The sequence below is a fragment of the Perognathus longimembris genome, chromosome 7, assembly GCF_023159225.1.
Source record: "Perognathus longimembris pacificus isolate PPM17 chromosome 7, ASM2315922v1, whole genome shotgun sequence".
NCBI classification, from domain to species: Eukaryota; Metazoa; Chordata; class Mammalia; order Rodentia; family Heteromyidae; genus Perognathus; species Perognathus longimembris.
Genome location: NC_063167.1, coordinates 70,911,119 through 70,934,401, shown reverse-complemented (window position 1 = coordinate 70,934,401; position 23,283 = coordinate 70,911,119). Strand labels below are relative to the sequence as shown.

Genomic DNA, 23,283 nt, shown 5'->3' with positions numbered 1-23,283 from the left:
GGTCACCTTACCCTGGCTCACCCCAAACTTGTCCATCTGCTTCTTTCACTATCTGGGAGCCCTTAAGAGTGGGCACGGAGCTCCCTGCTCAGCACTCCCCTGCCCAGCTACAGGCCTGGTGAGGTAAAGACATGACCAATCTTATCTCAAAATGTCTGGAATTTGAGACTCAGCATTAACCTTTAGGCTGTCCTATAGATAGGATATCAGGAATTGCTTAATCTCATTAACGTCAGAAACATCCTCTCATTAAAACATTTTCAAGAAAGCTCTTGGTCCAGGGCATCACAGAATGCAAAAGGCATCAGTGTGAGACAAGTACAACACAAAGCACAGACTGGAGATCAGCTGTGGCCGGGCCCAGGTACTCACACCTGTCATCCCAGCTACTCAGGAGGCTGAGATCTGAGGATCAAGGTCTGAAGCCAGCCTGGACAGAAAAGTCTCTAAGACTCTTCTCTCCAATTAACCAGCCAAAAGTAGGAAGAGGAGTTTGGCTCAAGCTCCAGGACAAAGGCGGGCACCGGGCAGAGAACACACAGTGGTTGTGGCATGCAGGCAGCAGGACAAGCCCCCTGCCCCTCCCTGCCACGAGGCGCAGAGCTGGCAGCTGCTAGATCCGAATGATGTGCAGGTCTGTGGTCTGGACCAAACCAGCCACAGGCACTTGACATTGCACCAGGACTGCAGAAGTCTGATTCTCCCCCCGGCCCACATCAGCATGAAGCCAGGAAGGGAATGGATGCCATTTGGAGCCTAGAAGCTGCACGACCCTAATGGGGAAGGGGACAGCTAAGGGGACCCCATGGGTACTGTGTCTCACACACACAGTTTCCAGGCAGTACTGGGGCTGGAGCTCTTGCTTATTAGCCTTTTCTCTTCAAGGCTGGCGCTCTACCACTTGAGCCATGGCTCATTACCAGCTTTTGGCTAGTTCATTAGAGATAAGAGCCTCATAGCTTTTCCCGTATGAGCTGGCTTCAAGCCCCGATCCTCAGATCTCAGCCTCCTGGGTAGCTAGGATGACAGGTGTGAGCCACCAGTGCTGGGCTCCACGCTGATACTGCTAATTAAATGTGTTTGTGGGATAAATGGTTATTCAAGCACTACACCGCACAGGTGGAGACTCCACAGCACAGCAGCTAAGCCCAGCCCTTCCAGAAGGTACCCAGGTTTCTTCCCAGCGTTACTCCTCAGAGCCTCCATAATTGTTTTGCGAGCTGTTTTCCTCCTTAGAAACAACCAGAAATAGGATTACAGCCTGACTTATCAGCTTCATTTAGCATGCTGACAGACTATACCAGATCCACGGGAGGCGGGAGCTGCTCAGGGCCTGCCAGCACCTCTCAGAAGTTCCAGACGCTGACCTGTCCAGCTGAAGTCAGATAATCCCAGTGGAACGCGCCAAGGGGGACTGGAAACAGCAGAACTGGTCCTTTCCTATGCGAGATGCCTTTCCTGCTCCTGGGTCTCACCTTGCCACCTCACGGGCTCTCTAGTGCTTTTCTATAATATCCACTCCATGCCAAGAGCCCCAACAGGGATCTCAGGGCTCATTCAGGCCATCCTTCTAGGGCACCTAACGTCCACCCTGCAGCTCAGTTACAACTGGTTTTACTCTGGACTCCATTTCCTAATTCCTTCATGATCTCCCCGTGCCAGAAGTATGACCAACAGTCCTCAAAGGAAGACTGAAGGGAAAACAGTCGTTGGACACAGTGGTTTGAATCTTGGAGGGTCACAACCACACTCGCTTGCACCAGCACACCTGTGCCCCCACACCCCTGGCGGGGGCTGGGCACTGCGGTCCCAGCTTGCAGTTGACTATATGGGTTTCTTGACTAAGATGACGGCTATGATTTCTTCTAATAAATAAGAAAACATGTGGAGTGCCAGCTTCCAGAAAATGGAAAGAAACTCACAGAGTGGTGCCAAAAGTGCTTTTTGCTTTTAACTCATCACTGCAACAGAGCCAACTCAGAGCCCAGGTCAGCTAACAGGTCATTTTGGTACAGGCAACAAGGACAGTGGCATTGATAAAGTGCTACCCCACCTTCACCTCTGACATAGCAGAAGACAGCAACTGACTTAAGTAAACATCCCGGAATTCACTCCCAGAGGTTCCTAATAAACTTCAAAATATCTGCACGCAAGCTGGGCATCGGTGGCTCACCCCTGTAATTCCAGCTACTCAGGAAGCCGAGATCTGAGGACTGAGGTTAGAAGCCAGCCCAGGCAGGAGTCTGCAAGACTCTTATCGCTAGTAAAGTACCAAAAAAGCCAAAAGTGGAGCTGTGGCTCAAGCGGTAGAGCATTAGCCTTGAGTGAAAAAGCTCAGGGACAGTGCCTAGGCTCTGAGTTCAAGTCCCAGTACTGGCACAAAAAAAAACCAACAAAACAGGTACACAGACAGACAGGCAGGCAGGCAGACAGGCAGGCAGACAGACAGGCAGACAGACAGACAAGCAGGCAGACTTCTCCAGGCCACACAAGGTAGCCAGTGGACTCAGCAGGAACGGCAACAGCAGCACAGCCAGGGTGGGCTGGGCAGCGCCCCCACAAGCCAGGGCTGAGGTCAGAAACACATGTTCCTGATGACATCATGGAGGTTTTCTAGACGTTCCTTTCTAGTCTGGAAGCTGTCCCCTACCATTCTAAACACCCCTCTTATAGACCAAGGAAGAAAGGAGCTTCCCCAAAACCTGGACACATTTTTTTCTGCTGCTGATATTGGGGCTTGAACCCAAGGTAACTTGAGCCTCAGCTCTCCTTACTGCTTTTGCTGCTTAACTGGAAATAATGAGTCTCTCAGATTTGTCTGCTCTGCCTAGCTTTGCACAGAGATCCTCAGATCTCAGCCTCCTGAGTAACTGTGATCATAGACATGAGCCACCAGCGCCGGGCTTAGGACACATCTCTAACCGATGAAGACCACAGAATGGAGCCATCAGCCATCAGGAAGTGTATAAAGTCTAAGGTGGCTCTGACACGTAGACACATGGTCCCATGGGGCCTGAGGCCTGGGGGAGGAGTCCAGGGTCCGGGAGAGGGGCCTGCAGGGCACAGGCCCCCACCATCATTGAGAGGTAAAGACGAGAGAAAGTGCATGTCACAAGTCTGAGATGTGATTACTCAATTCCAATGTTCTTCCGGCTCCATATCCCCAGTCAAAACTAGCAGATCAAAAAACAAGACACAGCGTGTCAGCAGGTGAGGCCTCCCTGGGAAAGGCCTCCCACCCTCCCGGGCGGGGGGGGGGCTGAAAAAGACCCCAGCACAGGAGATGGGCTGAAGGACAGACACGCACAGCGCCCAGGGCCCCGCGGAGACACCGGCCAGCCATGCAGCCGGGCACAGGCTGCAGGGACCGGCGAGAAGCCAGGAAAGCCAGGAGCAAGCAGAGGCTACAGGGCCCTCAGCAGGGGTTAGGCAGGCCCAGAGGCCTCTGGAGATGGGAGTGAGGCCCCCTGGGGCCAGCTGGAGCCATCCTTTCCACAGGGGCTCAGAGCTGTTCACCACAGCTCTCAAGGACACAGAACCACCGAGAGTGAGAATTAGGGCCAGAATCCAAGTCTCCTGTCTTAAAAAGCAAGCAACAAATGTTACCACATTTTAGCTATTTGTATCAACTCCTTTCTAAGTGTGCAAAGACACATTTTGACTCAGAATGATCTGAATCACCCTAGAAAGAACAGCCTCATGAAGGTGGGGGACTAGAAGCAGAGGGTTTGTGTGGGTTTGAGTCCGCGGCAACCCTGCCACTTACACGGTGGCCTTCAGTTAGTTCACCATGCTTCAGTTTTCTCACTTGTCAAGTGAGTGAAGTAGTAGCAGTAGCTTCGTCATAGGATTGTAAAGACTAGAAAATGAGTCACCCTAAAAGCACAAAATAAATGCTACATAAAAGGGGGGAAGGAACAACCATTGGTGGCTCACACCTGTTGTCCTAGCTATTTGGGAGGCTGAGCTTTGAGGATCGAGGTGTGAAGTCAGCCTGGACAGACAAATTCCAGAGACATTTATGTCCAATGAGCCAGCAAAAACCAGAAGTGAAGGTGTGGCTCAAATGGTACAGCATCAGCCTTGAGTGGAGAAAGCTAAAAGAGTATTGCCTGGTCAAGTTCAAGTTGCAGTTTGGGCTACAGGCACTCTCTCTCTCTCTCTCTCTCTCTCTCTCTCTCTCTCTCTCCAGTTAGTATAGAGACAAATATTTTTAAACTCACTGACTACGCCAGTTGCACTATTCACCTTTTCCACAAAATAAATTATGTTATTTTTCCCAAGCAGTGTCACATGTCTTTACAGCTCTGCTTTTAACAAACCAATTCAGTTAAACTGCATAGCCACTGGTGCCCTGAGCACCCTTCTGCCCCCCAGAAAACGTGGGGTACAGACACCCCCCCCAGACTACCTACACTTTATTTCCCACGGCCAGATGCAGCCCCAAGGGGGGGGGAGGCAATTCACCCAACAACGGAATGCCCACATAAATGCCCCAGCCCGACACTGCTCAGCCATGATCCTGACACTAGGGCTCTAGTAGGCAGGCTAATAAGAATAATTAGAGCCAGGGCAGGCATTAATCAGCTTGGCAGATACAGGAATTCTGTTAACAAGGCTAAAGGGAGTGCCAAGAAATCTCTGAAGGCCTCCGTGCTTCAAAGACTGCCGAAGCTGCTGGACGTTCCTGGGATTTCTCCTGCAGGCCTTCTCCTGGAGAAGACTGCCTCCTGCCTCTCTCCACAGGCAGGTGTGGGGACCGGCCTGGGGTGACAGGCTAGGGTGTCTCAGGGGCTACCGCCACTGCCTGCCTGTTTCACCCCAGGTCCTCCTTCTTGTCTGCAAACACACTTTGGTGAGCAAAGCATGATCTTCCAATTTCACCTAAATACTCAAGGCAAGATTACATACAGTGATGTTCTCCTCAGAGTTGTGAGATCAAACCCTGCCATGAAGACCTCTGTGTGATTGGACCTGGACAACAGCTTCCTCATCGGTAAAGAGAAAACACCAGTGCCTTCTTAGAGTGACAGAGGTGTGTGAGGACGGACAGGTGACAGGTATGCAAGAATGGACAGGTGACAGAGGTGTGTGGGGATGGACAGGTGACAGGTATGCAAGAATGGACAGGTGACAGAGGTGTGTGAGAATGGACAGGTGATAGAGGTGTATGAGGATGGACAGGTGACAGGTATGAAGACAGCCAGGTGACAGGTGTAAGGATGGACAAGTGCTCTGTGCCCACAAGGTGTAAGGAAGAGCAGGTAACAGTGGCTCACGCCTGTAATCCCAGTTACTCTGGAGACTGAAATCCAGAGGATAGAAAGCCAAAGCTAGCCTGCATTGAAAAGCCCAAGAGACTCTTATTTCCAGTGAACCAACAAAAAGCGAGGCTGGAGACATAGCTTAAGTGGTGGAGCACAAGTCCTGAGCAAGTAAGTCAAGGGAGAATATGAGGCCCCTGAGTTCATGCGCCTGGTATGGGGGAGAAGGAGGGGGGGCACTGGGAGAGAGAGGAGGCGGGGAAGAGGGGGAGCCGGACAAAGGGGCGGTCTGATGACTAAGGAAAGAATAGAGACAGGGGTATGGTGGTCTAATGGCAGAGCCCTTGCCTAACATGCACAAGGCTCTGGGTTCCATCTCTAGCACCACAAAAAAAAAGGAATAGTTTTGTTTTTTTCTTTTTCTCTGACATCCTTTCATACTGACTGAGTGCTAGCTGTCTCCTCAGATCTGGGGCTGGAGCACTGATCACAAGGGAAACAGACCCCCAGGCACCGGTTCTCAAAGGCACATTGTTGCAACCACTATTGAGTCTACTTGTTAGCTAGCTTAGCCTACCTCATTAATGTAATACCCTTCTGTAGCATTTGAATTTTAAAATGCATAGGGAATGCTTTTGTCACTTAAAACTGATTTCAATGGATCTCAAAAAAAAATTAAAGAGATAAAGAGAATATGTAAATCCTTCTCTACAATCTCTCCAGGCCTTCCATTCTCCCACTACACAGCCTCCCTTAGATACACACCCTCCTCCCTCAGACACACACTCCTGCCTGCACGGTCGCACCCCCCCGACCCCACCATTTCCCACACTGCCCAGCCTCCTAACAGCCTGGACCTAGTGGCTCTCTAGCTGCCAGGAAGGCTGAGACCTGAGGATGACAGTTCAAAGCCAAAAGGAAAGCTGTGGGACTCCAATCTCCAGTTAACCACCAAAAAGCCAGAAGTGAAGCATAGTAAAGAGTCAGCTTTGACAGAAAGAGTGAAGGGACTGTACTCAGGCCCTGAGTTCAAGCCCTCCAACTGCGCAGAACAACTCCAGAAAGACTTGATGATCATTTATATGTATTTAATCGGCCAAACGTTACCAAACACCCACTATGTGCCATGAATGTACCAGTAATTGACTAACACAGTGATTGCAGGCAGGGTGGCCCAGCCCCAGGGCTGCAGTGGATCTAGGGCAGGAAACAGGCACACCAGAAGATCCAACAAGTCTACCCCCTCAGATCCTGACCTGGCAGAAACCCTTGGGACATGCCCAAGCTGTCAGCATGCTCCCCACTGTCCCCCTCCCGCCACCCATGAACTCCAGGGCCATTTCTGATTGAGCTGTGGGCTTTAACCCAGCCACACTCTACGTAGATCCCCAGAGGGCTCCCCCTCCCTCTTTTCTACCCATCCTCTCCAAATTCTAATTATTCTCAAGGCTCAGCTCAAATGTCATCTCTTCCACAAAAGCAGCCCCATCCCCAAGTCAAAATGAATCCTCCTCCTCCTCCCCCTCCCCTCTCCCCTTCCCCCTCCCTAATCCAGCCTCACTACCAGTACTACAAGCCTGTCTAGCAGGCTTTTGCTTGGTGCTCCCAATAACTTTTGTGGACTCAATGGGGATTCAAGAATGGCTGGTAGCTCACTCCTATAATCCTGGCTACTCAGAGAGCAGAAGGATCATAGTTAGAAGCCAGCCTAGGTAGAAAAGTCCATGAGATTCTTCTTTCCAATTAACCAGCAGAAAGGCAGAAGTGGAGATATAATTCAAGTAGTAGAGCACCAGCCTTGTGGGGGAGGGGGAGAGCCAAGTGAGAGCACAAGGCCCTGAGTTCAAGCCCCACCACCACCACTACCTCTGCCCCCAAGGCAGGCTTTGTTTGCAGGACCACGGCTCTGGCAGTAGTTGCAGGAAGGACTGACCAGGAAGCCACAGGGGAGAGGGACTGGGCCAGGGCAGCAGGCCAGTGATGTGATGACAGAGACTTTAAGACAGGACATGTCACCCGCTTTGCAAATCCTGGAGCTGGGGGCTACTACACCAACAGTTCACAGAACCCTTAGCTGGAGACTTAGAAAATTCCTGTGTAGTCACCATGAGTTGCAGGGCACATAGGAGAACCAAGCTTTTCCCAATTCTGCATGGTTATGTGTGTCCACATGTGCTAGCAATGGAACTTGAACTAAGGCCTCTGCTCTATCCTGGCTTTTGCATTCACAGCTAGGGCTCCACAGCTAGGGCTCCATCTCGTGAGCCACATCACCTCCAGCTTTGTTTGCTGGTTACCTGGAAGTCTCTCAGATTTGTCTGCTCTATCTTGAACCACAATCCCCAGATCTCAGCCTTCTGAGTAGCTAGGGTTGCAGATGTGAGCTGCCAGTGCCCAGGTTTTTGTTCTTATTCATTTCTTTCTCTTTTTTGGTGGTGCCAGGGATGGAACCCAGGGCCTCAGGAATATGGGCAAGTGCTCTAACCCTGAACTTCTTTCCCAGCTGGCCAACCCAAGCGCACACTTTTCCAGCTCCTCCCTCCTCCACTCTTAACTGGTGTCTGCTTTGTGAACTGAGCACTTCAAGGGGGAGTCATTCCCAACACAAATACCAGCTCTGGAGTTGTACATTTACACAATCTAGGCCACCTTGGGCCACAGCCTCCTTGTCCCTGACACACCATCATTACACTGCCATGTGCCACACAAACTCCCAAAAGGCCCGGGGGAAGTTTAACACAAGTGTCAGAGACCTCCCCCCTCCTCCCTGGGGAGATGCTCTGAAAGCCAGAGTGGAAGCTTCTAGGCATCCCAGGCTGGGTGTGCTGACAGCGGGAGTCCAGGCAGGCAGCTTGTCCCTGGTGCCGGAGGGGAGTGGCTGCCACAGGCCTTGCTCTGGGACCCCCAGGCTTTAAGTGCTAGGTCCTCTACACCCCCCCCCCCCACACACACACCAGCTGGGTCCCACCGGGCCCCACCCCATCACACACCGATTGCCGGGTGGATCCCCTTCCCCCGCCCTTGCTGGGGTCTGGGGATCTGTTCCCCGGGCTCACAGCATTGTTCAGAGATGGCCTGGCCGTGCCTGGCGGAGGAGGTCGTCTAATGATCGCCTAGGTGGTAGTTATGACGGGGTGTCCACATAAGGGGTGAAAGGAAAGCGGAGAGGGGAAAACAGCCAGGAGATTCGACACCCAGGGCCAAGGGGCAGGCGGAGCCCAGGGACAGGCGGAGCCCAGGGACAGGCGGAGGGAAAGTAACAGGTAGGGAAAGTTGGCGGAGCCAGGCTCTTGGTCTTTGTGTACACACGGGGCGGTCAGAGCTGGGGCCACGCCGTGACCTTCGTCCAAGGAAGTTGGACGGAGAAGGCAGCAACTCGGCCCGGGTCTGCGCGTGCCGGGAAGAGCAATCCCGCCGATCGCCGCCCGGGCCGGGCCGCATCGAAGATCCAGATCCACCCCGGAGCTAGGGACGGCGGGGACGGCGGCGACCCGCCGCCTGCTCCGCCGAGAGTTCAAGGTGAGCCCGGCGTCTGCGGGACAACAGGTAGGGCGGGACGGCGGGTGCGGGGCGCGGGCCCGGCCTGGCAGCGCCGCCACCTGGGGTGCATGGGGGTCGGGGCGACCCCGCATGCCAGGCCCCATCGCCGCCCCTGCGCGGGCCGGGTCTCCCGGGAGCCGCCCGGGACCCCCACGGCGCCCCCGGCCGCGCCCCCGGGCTCCCCGGGCTTCCCAACGTCCCCCCGAAACCCCCTGTGCTCTCGGGCCTCCCTCGGAGCACCCCCGATCCCTCGGGCCTCTCCCCGGATCCCCTCGAGCCCCCCGGGCCTCCCCCGGAGCCCCCCGGTCCCCCGGGCCCGCGCGCACTCACCCAGCCACAGGAGCGCCAGCAGCAGCGGCCTCGGCGCCGGGTGCCCCATGCTCGCGGGGCTGGAGCGCCGCCGCCCGGCCTCCGCCTCCTCCCCGCCGTCCTCCGGGCCGGCCTCCGCCTCCTCGCCGGCCTCCTCCCCGCCGGCCTCCCCCGCCGCCGCCGCCTCCAGCTCCGGAGTCAGCGCCCCTCCGCCGGGCCGCGCGCCCGCTCCGCCCTCCTCGCCGGCCGGGAAACCCCGGGCCCGGGCGTCCGAGCGCCCGGGGCAGCGATCGCCCTTCCCGCCGCCGGCGTTTCGACTCCCTCCCGCCGCCGCCGCCGGCCGGAGCCCGGGAGCCCGCGCCGCTCCGGCGCCCGCGCCGCCCGGCCGCTCCCGAACCACCGGGAAGCACCGCGGCGCCCGCCCGCGCGCCCGCCCGCCCGCGCGCCCGCCCGCGCCTCCGCCCCGCGCTCCGCCAGCCGCAAACACAAACTTCCCCGGCCCCGCCCCCGCCGGCCCCGCCCCCTCAGGTAACGGGGCGGAGCCAGGGCCCGCTTAAAGGGGAGGCGCCCTGCGAAGCCCACCCAGGCCCCGCCCACCGGGAAACTTTCCGCCGACCTTTAAAAGTTGGCCTGGAAGACAGGTCTGGAAATCCCACCGTGTGGGCATCCCGCCGCGGAGGGCCCCTCCCCCGCCCCCACCTCCGGGCGTCTGCCGGGGAGGGCTGCCCTCCTCCCGCCCCACCTTCACCCTCTGCAGGGTACTGGGGTGCTGAGTACCACAGGTTCCCACCGACACCAGTACACACACATACACACACACACACACCACTCAGCTGTGGTACTTCATTCATATGGTTTGTACTTTTGTGTGTGAGCCGGTGGTGGGGCTTGAACTCAGGACCTGGGCTCTGACCCTGCGCTCTTCTTCACTCAAGGTTAGCGCTCTACCACTTTGAACCACAGCACCACTCCAGTTTTGGGGGTAGTTAATTGGAGATAAGAGTCTCATAGACTTGTTTGCCCAGCCTGCCTTTGAACTCAATCCTCAGATCTCAGCCTTCTGAGTAGCTAGGATTACCTGCGTGGCTAAGGTCACATTTTTTTTTTTGCTAGTTGTGGGACTTGAACTCAGCACCTGGGCACTGTCGCTGAGCTTTTGCTCTCAAGGCTAGCCCTCTACAACTTTGAGCCACCATCCTCAGATCTCAGTTTCCTGAGGAGCTAGGATTACAGGTGTAAGCTACTGGCACCCAACAAGAAAAGTTTTGGGTTTTTTTTTTGTTTTTTTTTTTTTTTGGCCAGTCCTGGGCCTTGGACTCAGGGCCTGAGCACTGTCCCTGGCTTCTTTTTTGCTCAAGGCTAGCACTCTGCCACTTGAGCCACAGCGCCGCTTCTGGCCGTTTTCTGTATATGTGGTGCTGGGGAATCGAACCTAGGGCCTCATGTATCCGAGGCAGGCACTCTTGCCACTAGGCTATATCCCCAGCCCTAAGGTCACATTTTTAAGTTATTAATTAAACCTGAGCCACAACTCCAATTCCAGCCTTTTAAAATTTTTTCCCTTTTTGTTTTTTTTTTGTAATTAAGAGATAAGACTCACCAATTTTCTGCCCCAACTGGCTTCAAACCAGGATCCTCAGCTCTCAGCCTCCTGAGTCGCTAGGATTCCAGTGTGAGCTGCCAGTGCTGGGCTGACCCTGCTACACCACCAGGGAAGCTGAGTATCTGGACCATACATTTTGGTGTGTGGTCAAGTACAGCTTAGTACAGCTTGCCCCTGTTCCCATCTCTGTCTAGCAAAGTCAGGGCTCCCAGGGCTGGCACGTTGCCACCCTGTTTCCCCAGGTCACTGCAGAGTAGATTTTTGCTAGAAATGCTTTTAACAAATGAGTGCAAGTCTGGGCACATTCCCAGTGCGTACTAGGCCCTTGCTATGGATTTGTAGAGAGCATGAATGCCAGGCACCAACACTACAACAGTGAGTCACCCGGGCAGGTCCTGCACCCTTCGGTGAAATCAGTCTTGGAAGGTGTGGCAGTGGGGACAAAGGCAGCCATGATACAAGCTGGGAGAGGTCTGTCCTGGCTGGCCAAGCACTGAGTATGAAGATGGTAGTTCTCTAGCTGTGATGTACTTGTGGGTGATTGACAGGAATTGCGGGCTGCATGGGACAAGGGGCTCTTCTCTGCTCCTGTCCCTCCCCAACTAATGGTGCATCTGACAACCATAGAAATCATGGTGAACAGGTAAAGTGGCTAGAATAAACAAGACTGTCCAGGCAAGGCAAGGAAAATGAGACTTTGGTAGGTAGCTGTTGGTGCAGGCAATCACTCAGAGAAGAAGAACAGAAATTAGTATTCAGAAATCAGGCTTGAACTCAGGGCCTTAAACTCTTGCTTGGCTTTTTCACTCAAGGCTGGCGCTCCACTGCTTGAGTCACATCCTCATTTCCAGATTTTGCTGCTTAATTGGTACTACAGTCTCTCATATTTGGTTCCCCAGGTTGGCTTTGAACTGTGATCCTCGGATCTCAGCCTCCTGAACAGCTAAGATTATAGGCATGAGCCACCAGCGCCAGATAAAGTATGTTTCTAGCACTGAAGAAACCTAACTCTGGCAGCAAACTCTAACAGCTTGTTAATTCACGACCCTGGGATCTGAGATGCTTTTATTATGACACATTCATTTGAGGCATGAGTAACCTCCAGCCCGCACAGGGAAACCTTTGCCCCAGCCAATTGCCTTGGGTTTGGTTAGTGTACAGACCTGCTTGGAGCTGGAAGACTCACCCTCTCTCTACTCATTCTCCCTAATCCAGTCCCTAACCCCAGTCCTGAGGGGGACAGGTCCTATTGGGGCCCCCTTCCTCCCTTACGAGATTCTCAACAATGAACTTCATTACTTGTTTTTGTTGTTTGCTTTTCCTGGTCTTGGGGTTAGAACTTAGGGCCTTGCACTCTCCTTTGGCTTTTTTTCCCCCCTCAAGGCTGGTACTCTACCACTTGAACCACATCTTCATTTCTGGCTTTTTGTCAGTGAGTTGCTGGTGAGAGTCTTTTGATGTGGCTGCCTTAGCAGGATTTGAATCATGCATCCTCATATCTCAGTGGGAGAAGCTAGGATTACAGGTGGGAGTCACCATGCCCCGCTCCACTTTTATATTTCCTCTTGATTATGTGTATCTGTCTGCAGGTGTTGACCCTCCAGAAGGGCCCTCATGTTCTCCCCCCAAAACATGTGTTCCTGATGGGATGGGCATACACATTGTATTATTTGAGAATAATGATATTAAAAGCTCCCCAGTGAATGAGCCTGCTTGTTGTTGTAAGATTCACCCAGACAGTGTGTTCACACTGCCCCTGTCCCACCAGACGCTTCATCTCTAATGCATTGACCCTCACTGCTGCAGGGGCTCAGGACCAGACCCCTCTACACTGCATTCCATCGGTTGCTTTTGTTAAAAGATATGCGTGCAAGCCGATGCCAATAGCTCATGCCCGCCATCCTAGTCTGTAATCTTGGGATTCTGAGAATCAGGGTTTGAAGCCAGCCCAAGGCAAGAAGGTCTGTGAGACTTCCATCTCTAATTGGCCAGGAAAAAGCTGAGAGTAGAGGCGTGGCTCAAGGAGTAGAGCACCAATCTTGAGGAACAAAGCTAAATGAAGGTACCTAAGGCCCCGAGTTCAAGCCCCAGTAACAGCACCAAATATTTATATATTTCTGTGTCCAGGTGGATATTTCCATGAGTGAATTTAAGCCAGGGAGTACTAATCAAAAGAATGTAGATGGAGTTATGGGTTTATAAAGGGAGGGGTGGGGAGAGGAAACTGGAACTTCCGGATGAGTGAGAGTTGTTCGTTTTTTGTTGAAGCCAGGGGAGGAACATCCATCTGACAAATTTCAAAGGACTTGGAGCTGGGGCCAGGCTCTGATCTGCCCCCAGGGCAATTCTGCTCAGTATCCTTCCCACTGATATTGCCCTTCCCTTCCTTTCTGCAGCCCTCAAGACTGAAGTGAAAGTTGGAAGAAGTCTTAAGGGGCTTTGAATAGCCAAAAATGTCTGCCAGTCACTCACCCCACAAACACCCGCCCGTACAGCTGTACTCCTGTGGGACGAGGAAGCGCGTGAGGAGGGGAAATGAGGACATGGAAGAGCAGAGGCCTTGGCGATGCTCGCACGGGGGGTCAGCGCAGGGCTGTGTGGCTAGGTGCACTGGTAACCCTGCCCCTGCGTGTGCACTGAGCCAGTGTACAGATGCTGCATGCTGGGGAGAGCACAGGGACTAGAAGAGCAGGAAAAGTGAAAGGAAGGGAAGCAAGTGACCCTGTGACAGCACCACTGGCTGAAAACTCTCCTAAAATGAGCTGAGGGTGAAGGGGGAGTGTGGCCACCCAGCAGCACCAGAAACAGCTGGTTTGGGCCGTTGAGTGCTGGGGCACATTCTCTACCAAGGCCGCAGCTGCCTGGCAGATACGTGGCACCTCCTAGGTGCCTTGCCCTGGCAAATCTGTACCCTGAGGTCCCACTGCTATGCCAGGGCAGCGTCTCGACACTCCCCTCCCCACCCCCACCCCCACCCCCCACACAGGAAACTGATAGGTGCGTGTTGGAGGAGTCCGGAGCCTCTCATCTTCACTCTGTGTTTTCCCCAGCCCCTCTCGCCACATGCTGAGCTGTTTTCCAGATTCTCTGTGTCTCCACAGTGGCATTTGTTAAAATGCATCCGAGGATGGGTGTGTAGCTAAACACAAGATGCTCACTCACATTTGAATTTCACAAAAACAAGGCACACTTCTTTTTAGAATGAGTGTTTTCCAGATACGCGCGGAGAGCACATACTCATAAAAATATTCCTTGTTTATCTGAAATTCAAATTCAGCTGAGCAACGCATGGTTTTATTTGTAAAATCTGGCCATGCTCCATCAAATAGGAGTCACCTTATAAGGAAGTAGGTCCGCCTGAAGGAATGGGCAGAGAGCGCCAACCTCTGACTACGCTGTCTTCAGGTTGGTGCTTTAGTTTAGTCTTTGTGCCAGTTCTGGGGCCTCAACTCAGGGCCTTGAGCTCTTCCTTGGCTTTTTTACTCAAACCTGGTGCTCTATCACTTGAACCACACCTCCACTTCTTGCTTTTGCTGGTTAATTGGAGATACCAGTCTCATAGACTTGTGTACCTAGGCTGGCTTTGAGCCTGGATCCTCAGATCTCAGCCTCCTGAGAGGGAAGACAGGTGAACCGCTGGCACGAAGAGACTGGTTTTGCACTGAATCACTGGGTGGAAGATGCCGAAAGAGAACTGACCTAGTGTGTGACAACCAGAGTGAATGAACTCAATGCCCAGCAGAGCCACACTGAGCCTGGCACCCTTGGCTCCCTTCATAGCTCAGTCCCGAGTCGAGGGCTGGCATCTGAAGGAAGCGCTTGGGGCCTGGCTGCTTGAGGCTCCCCATTGGTCCTGTACTATGGGTGGACATTCTGTCCATCTCCACACTGGTCCAATACTACGGGGTGTGTGTTCTGTCCTGGGCAGGATTCCCTCCCAGCCCCCCACTGGTTCAGTACTATAGGGTGTGCATTCTGTCCTGGCATCGCCCGCCTTACAGCCACTGACCTTGAAGGGCGTGCTGCCTACCTCTCGTGTGTTAGCAGAGTGGCCAGCCAACTCTGACCCCTTCCTCTTCTCAAGTCAGTCTCTCCTTGGCTTTGCTCTTCCTTCTGCTCTTAGGACTATAACCCGAGAGACCCAGGAAGCTCGTGTGTAGATTTGAGCACTGTATTGTTGTGCCTAAAATTACTGTGAGAAACACACTCGCCCATCAGGCTCAGGGGATGGGCTCAGAGACAAGAAGCACAGCAGATGGCGGTCTTGCAAGATCCAGGTCTTTCTGGTGTCAGGCATGCTCCCTAAGATTACAACTGCAATTCCATACCCAGTGCATTGGGCCCTCCCGCAGCTCCCCGTTGGTGTGGTGCTATGCAGTGGGCATCCTGTCCAGCCCCCCACTGGTCCAGTATTATGGGGTGTGTGTTCTGTCCTGGCATCACCTACCTTACATTTCTTTCCTCTGGGTCACTGGAGTACACACCCATCTACAGGTGGGTTGAGCGCAGAAGCAGCGTTTTCCGTCTGCACCCTGCTTTGTGGCTTTGCGCAGGAAGATGTCCTGGGTGGGTGCTTCCTAGAAGGTACAGTTTCCACCCATTTTCTCACTTCACTGTAGTCCCTTCTTCCCCTTGCTGGTTAGCCCCCTTCAGAATCCATGCTGCTTATCTATGCATGGGCTTCCCAATGCATGATCCTTGTCATGCCACCAAGCCACTATACCAGCAAGCCTCTGGTCCTTATCCACTCAGAGTCAAATGCCTTGTCCAGAAAATGGGCCACCACTGACTTTATGTCTAGCTGTAGCACCTAGCTGCCCACCTGCATCTTGCATGCACTGTGAAGGTCATAATCCCCTAGGAAGGTCACCTGGCTACGGGCAGAGTGGGCAAATTTCTTGCCTTGGGGGTATCTAAGGAGCGGCATTTCCTCAGCCAGCCACATCTTGGGTACCAGCTAGATGGCTTGTCATCACTGCTCCTACCTTCGTTGTTCTGGCCTCCATGTTTTCCCCTGCCTAAAATTATTGTGTCAATGATTGATGAGAAAAAATGTCATGACCCTGCGTTGATCGCACTTCCTGAGGAGGGTTTGGGTACCCTGCCCATTGGAGCATGGCTGGTCCACTTCTGGGGTATAGCTGGCTGCCCTGGTGTGGCCCCGTGGCCCCACGTGGCCCAGCACCTCCACAGAGGAGCCAGGACTGCCCCAGGCGGGATAGTTGATTGGCTGAGCAGATGATTTTCCACTTGTCCACTGCTGAGAACAGCCATCATCCGGATAATGATTGCAAACTTAACTGTCTCTCAATATTTTTTAAAAGCTCAGCAGAGCAAAACAATATTTATGGAAGATTACCCCAAAGAATATGCAGCCTGTACATTCTTCTAGAAACCCTCCAATCTCCCCAGAGTCAGGAACGAAGTAGATAGTGCAGTTAGCAAACCCGGATGCGGCTCCACGAAGCTGCTGTTTCCGAATTTGCTGTGATGTCATCGGCCTGCGTGGAAGGGTGTCCTAAGAAACAGCCCCATGCACTTTGTCATTGTGCTTTGCACACGACATGTTTCCAGGTTTGCAGCTGGCAGTGGCCTCTCAGCTGAAGACCACAGAGAGCAAATCGCTGTGCTTTCTCCTTAGCGACCTCATTCTTTGCACTGCAGCCTGTGCAAATGCTGTCACTGCCCAAGCCGTCCTTCTCAGGGCAGGCGCTAAGCAGAAAGCTCATGGTGGATGCTGCTGCACGAATAGGTCTGAAGGCATGAATTGTGCATACCCATAAAGGGAGCCATCCACCCCCCGCCCCCACCTTGGCGTCATTGTCTTCCCTTTCCCTCATCTTCCTTTGTGTCATTTTCATCTGTATGTCACTAGTTCTCTTTGACAGTGTGCAGACTCTGTTCCTCCTCTCAGTATTGTAAAGTCCCACGGCACTCCCTGCCCTCTGAGCACGTGGGGACTAGACAGCCTGTCCAGCAGACTGTCTGGAGGGGGTTCCAATGAAGCTGACTGCGCCCAGGGCAGGGCTGATCCCCAGGATGGCACAGCACCTTCATGGACCATGCAGGCCCGACGCCCCCTCCTCAGCTCAGCAATGCACCTGTCCCCATCTATCCTGGGCCACTTTCTCAGCCCCCCGGGTCTGGGGCCATGTGGTCTGACAGTGGCTGGAGCCCACAGGCAGCCATAGCACCCCAGTTCCTTGCTGGGGCTGCACAGAACAAGAGAGTCCTTGGCTGCCTCTTGCCATCCTCTGGCTCAGAAACACCACTGCCCCAACACCATGCAGCCACACACACACATCTTACCGGGCCCCAAAAGTTTGAGTCACTGAGTGGATGTGAGTGGCTTCTTTGGGAACTGACCTGGGAGGTGGCGCTGAGGGGGCAGGGGCCCCACGTAGGTTGGGGAAGCAAGTGGCTCTGGGGAGTGGACCCCAGGGCTGCCCCTCAGGGCACATGGCAGTGCTGGCCCCACAGCACCCTGAGAAAAGACTGTCCTGGCCCTGCACACAGTAGAGCCACGCAGTCAGAGTCACAGCTCTAACGCGCAGAACTTGAGTCCTAATGGCTTTCACCAGTGTCACATGAAAGTTTATGTGGAGAAAAAGTAATCACCGATGTGGCCAGCCCTCAGCTCCCAGAGGCCGGGAGGCTCAGAGAACCTAAGCCACTAGACTGAGATCACACAGTCTATTAAAGCAATTACGGAATATGAGAACGATGCCACAAAGCCCGCCTGCTGCAGCCAGGGAGCCCGCTAAGAGCTACCCTGTGAATTATTAGTGCTGCAGATGCGCGCCTTGGTCACCCGGAGCTGGCTTCCAACAGGAAATTGCTTGAAACAAATGAAGTTGGGAAGTTCCTGAACTGGGATGCAGAAGTTGGGTGGGGAGCGCACTTCCTGGGGAAGAAATCCGCCTTCTGTGAACATGGGCACGGGACGGGACAGGACGTAGCTAGGACGCAGATCTAAGAGAGCGCATTTACTATCCTCTCTCTCCAACCTGCTCAGCCAGTGAAGGCAGCTGCTGCAGCTTTCAATAAAACAGGAGCTCTGGCCCGGTGCTGGTGACTCATACCTGTAATCCCAGCTACGTGAAGGCTGAAATCTGAGGATCACAGTTCAAAGCCAGCCAGAGCCAAAACGTCCATGAGATGCCTCTCTAATGAACCAGCAAAAAGCTGGAAGTGGAGCTGTGGCTCAAGTGGTATAGTGCTAACCTTGAGGGGGAAAAAAAAGGACAATGCCTAGGCCTTGAGCTCAAGCCCCAGGACCAGCACATACAAAAAAGATGAGGTCCGAATTTTCTCCCTCTCCTGCCCTGCCCGCCTCCCTCTCCCTCTGCAGGGCTCTCCTGCTCTAGCCCTTGGTGTGGCCCTGGGCAACATAGAGCGCGCAAACAGCCAACCATCTTGTTTAAAGCCAAAGCCAACGGCTTCTCAGCACATGCCAGTATGGGAGACAGGGCAACACTTGAGGGGTGGGGGCGAGAGAGGCTCCCCAAGTCCTGGGAGCCGTCACTCCTGCCAAGTGACAGCCAACTAGGAATTATTTGAACAGCCGCACTCGTTCCGAGTATCATATTTGCCCAGACTTGGGTCAACATTGCTCCGGAAAGGAGGGGCGGGTGGAGGGCGTGCAAGTCCCTGACCGTGTGATGCGAAGGCCCTTGGGGAGCCTGAGGCGGTCACCTGCTACCTGGTCCTTACAACATTTCCTGCCAACACCTGCCTACCCAAACCTCCATACCAATGATGGTGAGAAAGAATGGAGTTTTCCTTCAGATGATGTGAAATAGAGGTTAAGAGAACTGGATGTGGAGTCACAACAGTGCAGGGGACCCTGCTCAACCCTGCTCCTTACAAACTCTACCGGAGGCCCTGCACTGTGGCTCACGCCTGTGAAGAGGCTGAGATCTGAGGATTGCTGTTCAAAGTCAGCCAAGCTGGAAAGTTTGTGGACTTTTATCTCCTATTAATCTGCAAAAAGGTAAAAGTGGAGCTGTGGCTCAAGTGGTAGGGCACCAGCCTTGAGTAAAAATGACAAGAGAAAGTGAGGCCCTGAGTTCAAATAAAAGTATTGGCACACATGCTGCACACACAAAAGAATATCTCATCTTTCCAAAAAGTTGCCTGGTCTGCTTATAGTTGATATATTTAAACAACACCCAGCCCCTGGAAGCGACTAGTCTATCTTTTATCATGATTGTTCTGTTATCTTTTTTTTTCTAATACTTCAAATACATTGATGTATATAGATCTATGGCTTGGGCTGGGAATATGCCTAGTGGCAAAAATGCTTGCCTCCTACACATGAAGACCTGGGTTCGATTCTCCAGCACCGCATATATAGAAAACGGCCAGAAGTGGTGCTGTGGCTCAAGTGGTAGAGTGCTAGCCTTGAGCAAAAAGAAGCCAGGGACAGTGCTCAGGCCCTGAGTCCAAGCCCAGGACTGGCAAAATAAATAAATAAATAAAATAGATCTATGGCTTAAATAGCCCAAGATCTCTGGCTGCTGGTATGCGTACAGCCCACGAGCGAGCAGCGCAGGCACTGGGAAGGCCAGTGGGCTGAGGTTGTCGTGGACCTGCCTAGGGTCCGCCTCTTGAAGAACCGCTCAGGAGCAGAAAGATGGGACCCTCATCTGACTAAGAAACCCCCCATGAGTTTCCTAAGGCCACAGTTTGGAACACAGTGTGGGATGTCTGGCCTTTTGTGCATAAGTGTGAAAGTGTGGAATGGTCAGATTTTGTTTTTCAGAGCAGGGATTGGATTCCGGGCCTCACACTTGCAAGGTGAACACTCTGCCCTGTGAGCCCCACTTCCAGCTGTTTCTTTGCACTGGTCATTTTCAAGGCTGGGCCTGGCCCTGCATCCCAGGCTGGGCGCCCCGCATTTGCACCTCCACAAGTGTCCCTGCCGATTACATGGGCACCACCTCACCCAGAGATTGTGCATCTCCTCGAGCTAGGGTTGTAGGTGGGCACCACTCTATCTAGCAATTACTTGAGATGGAGTCTCAAGAACTTTTTTTATATCCAGGCTGGCCTTGAATCTCAGTCCATCCCCATTTCTGGCTCCCAAGCTAGGACTACAGACTTGAGCCACGCGCCTGCCCTAGTGAGTGGGAGTGCTCCCTCATTGTGGTTCTGGGCTCCATCTTTTTACGTGTGTTCTGCCTTAGCCACCAGTGTGAGGAGTTTAGGTGTGTATCACCACACCCAGCTCTAACTGTATATTCCAAATGCAAACCATTTATCAGGGGGCTGAAGGGCTGAAGGTTAGCTCAGTGGCATGGATTTAACGTGTGCAAGGATTTGGGTTTGCAAAAAAAGTCCAAATCACTGACGATGACAACAACAAAAATGTATCACATGGGCATTTTTTGTGTTTGTGTGCCAGTACTAGAGCTTAAACTCAGGAACTCACTCTCATTTACCTTTTCACTCACAACTGGTGTTCTATCACCTGAGCCATGCCTCCACTTCTGGCTTTGGGCTGGCTATGAGGAAATAAGAATCACACAAATTTTTCTGCCCGTACTAGCTTTGGTTTTCAGATCTCAGCCTGCTGAGTAGTCAGGGTTGCTGGTATGAGCCACCAGCATTTTGCAGGTGTGTTTTTTCGATTCATATTCATGTAGGTAATTTCCCCCCAATCTTTTACCTCTACCTACTTGTGACTAAATGAAATTTTAGTAGACAGTATATTGTTGGGTTTGCATGTGTGTGTGCGTGTATGTGCGCACGTACACGCATCAGTCCTGAAACTTGAACTCAGGGCCTGTGTGCTTTCCCTAAGCTTTTTTGCTCAAGCTAACACTCTACCACTTGAGCCACAGCTCCAGGTCTAGCTTTTTTGGTGGTTAATTGGAGATAAGAGTCTCATGGACTTTCTTGCCTGGGCTGGCTTCAAACCACAACCCTCAGATCTCAGCCTCCTGGTTAGCTAGGATTGGCAGAGAGCTCTGTGCCAATCTCTGCCTTCTAAGTGAGGTGTTTGAAACACTTACATTTCATGTAATTTCAGTATGGTTGAGAGTGCAGGTCTGAGATTCTGGGGCTTGATTTCTATTTGTCCCATCTGGTTGTTTTTGTTAGTATGGCTTTGTAGTAAAATTTGAACTCCTGTACTGTGATACCACCAGCCTTATTCTTTTAGCCTAATTTGGGTCCTTTGTGCCTCCAAGTGAATTTCTGTGAAGAATATAATTTAATGACATTCTTTTTATTTTTTGAGGCTACTGTGAATAAGATTGCTTTCCTGATTTCTTTCTCTGCCTCTTTATTGTTGGCATATAGAAAAGCTACTTTAAAAAAAAAGTGTTGCTTTGGTATCCCACACTTTGCCAAAAGTATTCAGCAGATCTAAGAAATTTTGGTTGAGTGTTTAAGAACCTTTAATCATATCATATTATTAGATCACCTACAAATAAACATACTTTGATTTTTTTTCCTTTCCTACTTGTATTCTTTTTTTTCCCTTTTACTTGTCTTATCATGCTGGCTAAGAATCCTAGAACTGTAGGGAATAAGACTGAGGAGAGTAGATATCTTGTTTCTTCCTCAACTTTAGAGGAAATTGTTTTAGTTTTTCCCCATTTAGGGTAACAGTGGAAATAGGCCTATCATATATAAATTTCATCATTCAGGAGTATGTTCATTCTATTCCTAGAGTCTTCGAGACTTTTATCATAAAGGGATGGTGGCTTTTGTTAAAGGCTTTTTCTGCATTTTTGAGGTGATGACATGATTTTTGTCCTTATAAAAGTCTGCATTACACTTACAGATTTGGGTATGTTTAACCATTCTTGCATTCCTGGAATGAAACCAACTTGATTGTCACCTATGATATTTCTCATGTGTTGTTGAATTCAGGTAGTATCAGTTCCCATTAGGGAAACTGGCCTATAATTTTCTTTCTTATTTTTTCTGTTGTGCCTTATCTGGTTTTGACACCAAGGTAATAATGGCTTTGGTAATAACATATCTGATATGCTTGGTGTTTTATGAAATATTTGGAAGAGCACTGGTATTCAATCATTGTGAAAAGGTCTGGTAGAATTCAGCAGCGAACCCATCTGCTCCTACACTTTCCTCTGTTGGGAGATTTTTATCACCTCTCCAATTTCATTGCTTCTTGTGGATTATGTCATCCTGGATCAATTTTGGTTGGCCATACGTATGTCGAAATTTATCCATTTCTATTAGAGGAGAGGGTTTTAATCGAATCTCTAATGATCTCCTGGATTTCATTGGCATTTGCTGTGATGTTCCTTTTTTTTTGCTTCTAATCCCATTAATCTGATTCTTCTCCATCTTTCCTTCAGTTAGTTTGTAAATCTTGTTGATCTCTTCCAACAACCAACTTTTTATTTCATCGATTCTTTGTCTTATTCCTTTAGTCTCCATTTCATTGATTTCTGCCCTGACTTTGATTATTTCTTTCAATCTACTACTGCTTTCCAACTTCTTCTATTTTTTTTTTTTTTTTTGGTAGTCCCAGGGCTTGGACTGAGAGCCTGAGTACTATCTTGGCTTCCTTTTGCTCAAGCTATCACTACCACTTGAGCCACCATGCTACTTCTGGCTTTTTCTATATATGTGGTGCTGAGGAATTGAACCTAGGACTTCATGTATACGAGGCGAGCACTTTACCACTAGGCAATATTCCCAGCCCCCAGATTATTCTTTGAGATAAAGTTTGGTCCCAAACTTTTTTTTCCTGGTTGGCCTTGAACTGTGTTCCTCTTACCTCTGTCTTCCAAATATCAGAGATTACAGATGAGAGCCTTTAAAGTGGTTTCTTTGTTCACAGTCTGCATCCTTAATTTGAATAACCACATCAGATCTTACCAGGTCACCTACAATAACACAAGTTTTACAAAAGTCTCTCCCCATTTGGCCTTCTCCCCACTGTGACGTTCATTCCATTTCCGTCTGCCTATGTTGAAGATCTCAGACTGTATTACTGTCATTTTTGTTTTAAATAGTCAATTATTCTTTTAAAGAAACTTTAAAATAAGAGAGCAATTTCACATTAGTCCATATGTTCCAGAGCTCTTTATTTCTGTGTATGGCTCTCAAATTCCATCTAGTGTTATTTTCCCTCCACCTGAAGACTTCCTTAATGTTTCTTACCATGCATTTGCTTGTAATAAAGTCTCGCAGCTTTTGTTTGAAAATGCTTTTATATTCTCTCTCTCTCTCTCTCTCTCTCTCTCTCTCTCTCTCTCTCTCTCTCTCTCTCTCTCGCTCTCTCTCTCTCTCTGGAAATGGAGTCTCATGAACATTTTTTTGCCTGAGCTGGCCTGGAACATTAATCCTCCTGTCCTTAGCTAAGGTTATAAGTGTAAACCACCATGCCCAGCTCTTTCTACTTTTAAGGTCTCCTATTTATCACAGGTTTTCTATATTGTTTAAAAAATTATATGTAGCTGTGATTTTTGTTTTATCCTCTCTGGGGATTATCATTTTAAAGATGGATGGCTAACAGCTTTGACCAACATTTAAGCGTTTTGGCAATTTTGTTTTCAGTTTTTCTTTTGCTCTCACTGTTTTTTC

General features: G+C 51.3%; 1 protein-coding gene across 1 annotated transcript in view; it reads right to left on the bottom strand.

Annotated features, from left to right (window-relative positions):
* Ptgfrn (prostaglandin F2 receptor inhibitor) overlaps positions 1-9,259 on the bottom strand; it is a 44,567-nt gene extending 35,308 nt beyond the window's left edge. The window contains exon 1 of the mRNA XM_048351857.1: positions 9,135-9,259. Within this exon, the coding sequence (XP_048207814.1) occupies positions 9,135-9,183 (49 nt within the window). The 5' untranslated portion in view covers positions 9,184-9,259. The remainder of the gene's footprint in view (positions 1-9,134) is intronic.
* Positions 9,260-23,283: the final 14,024 nt, after the last annotated feature.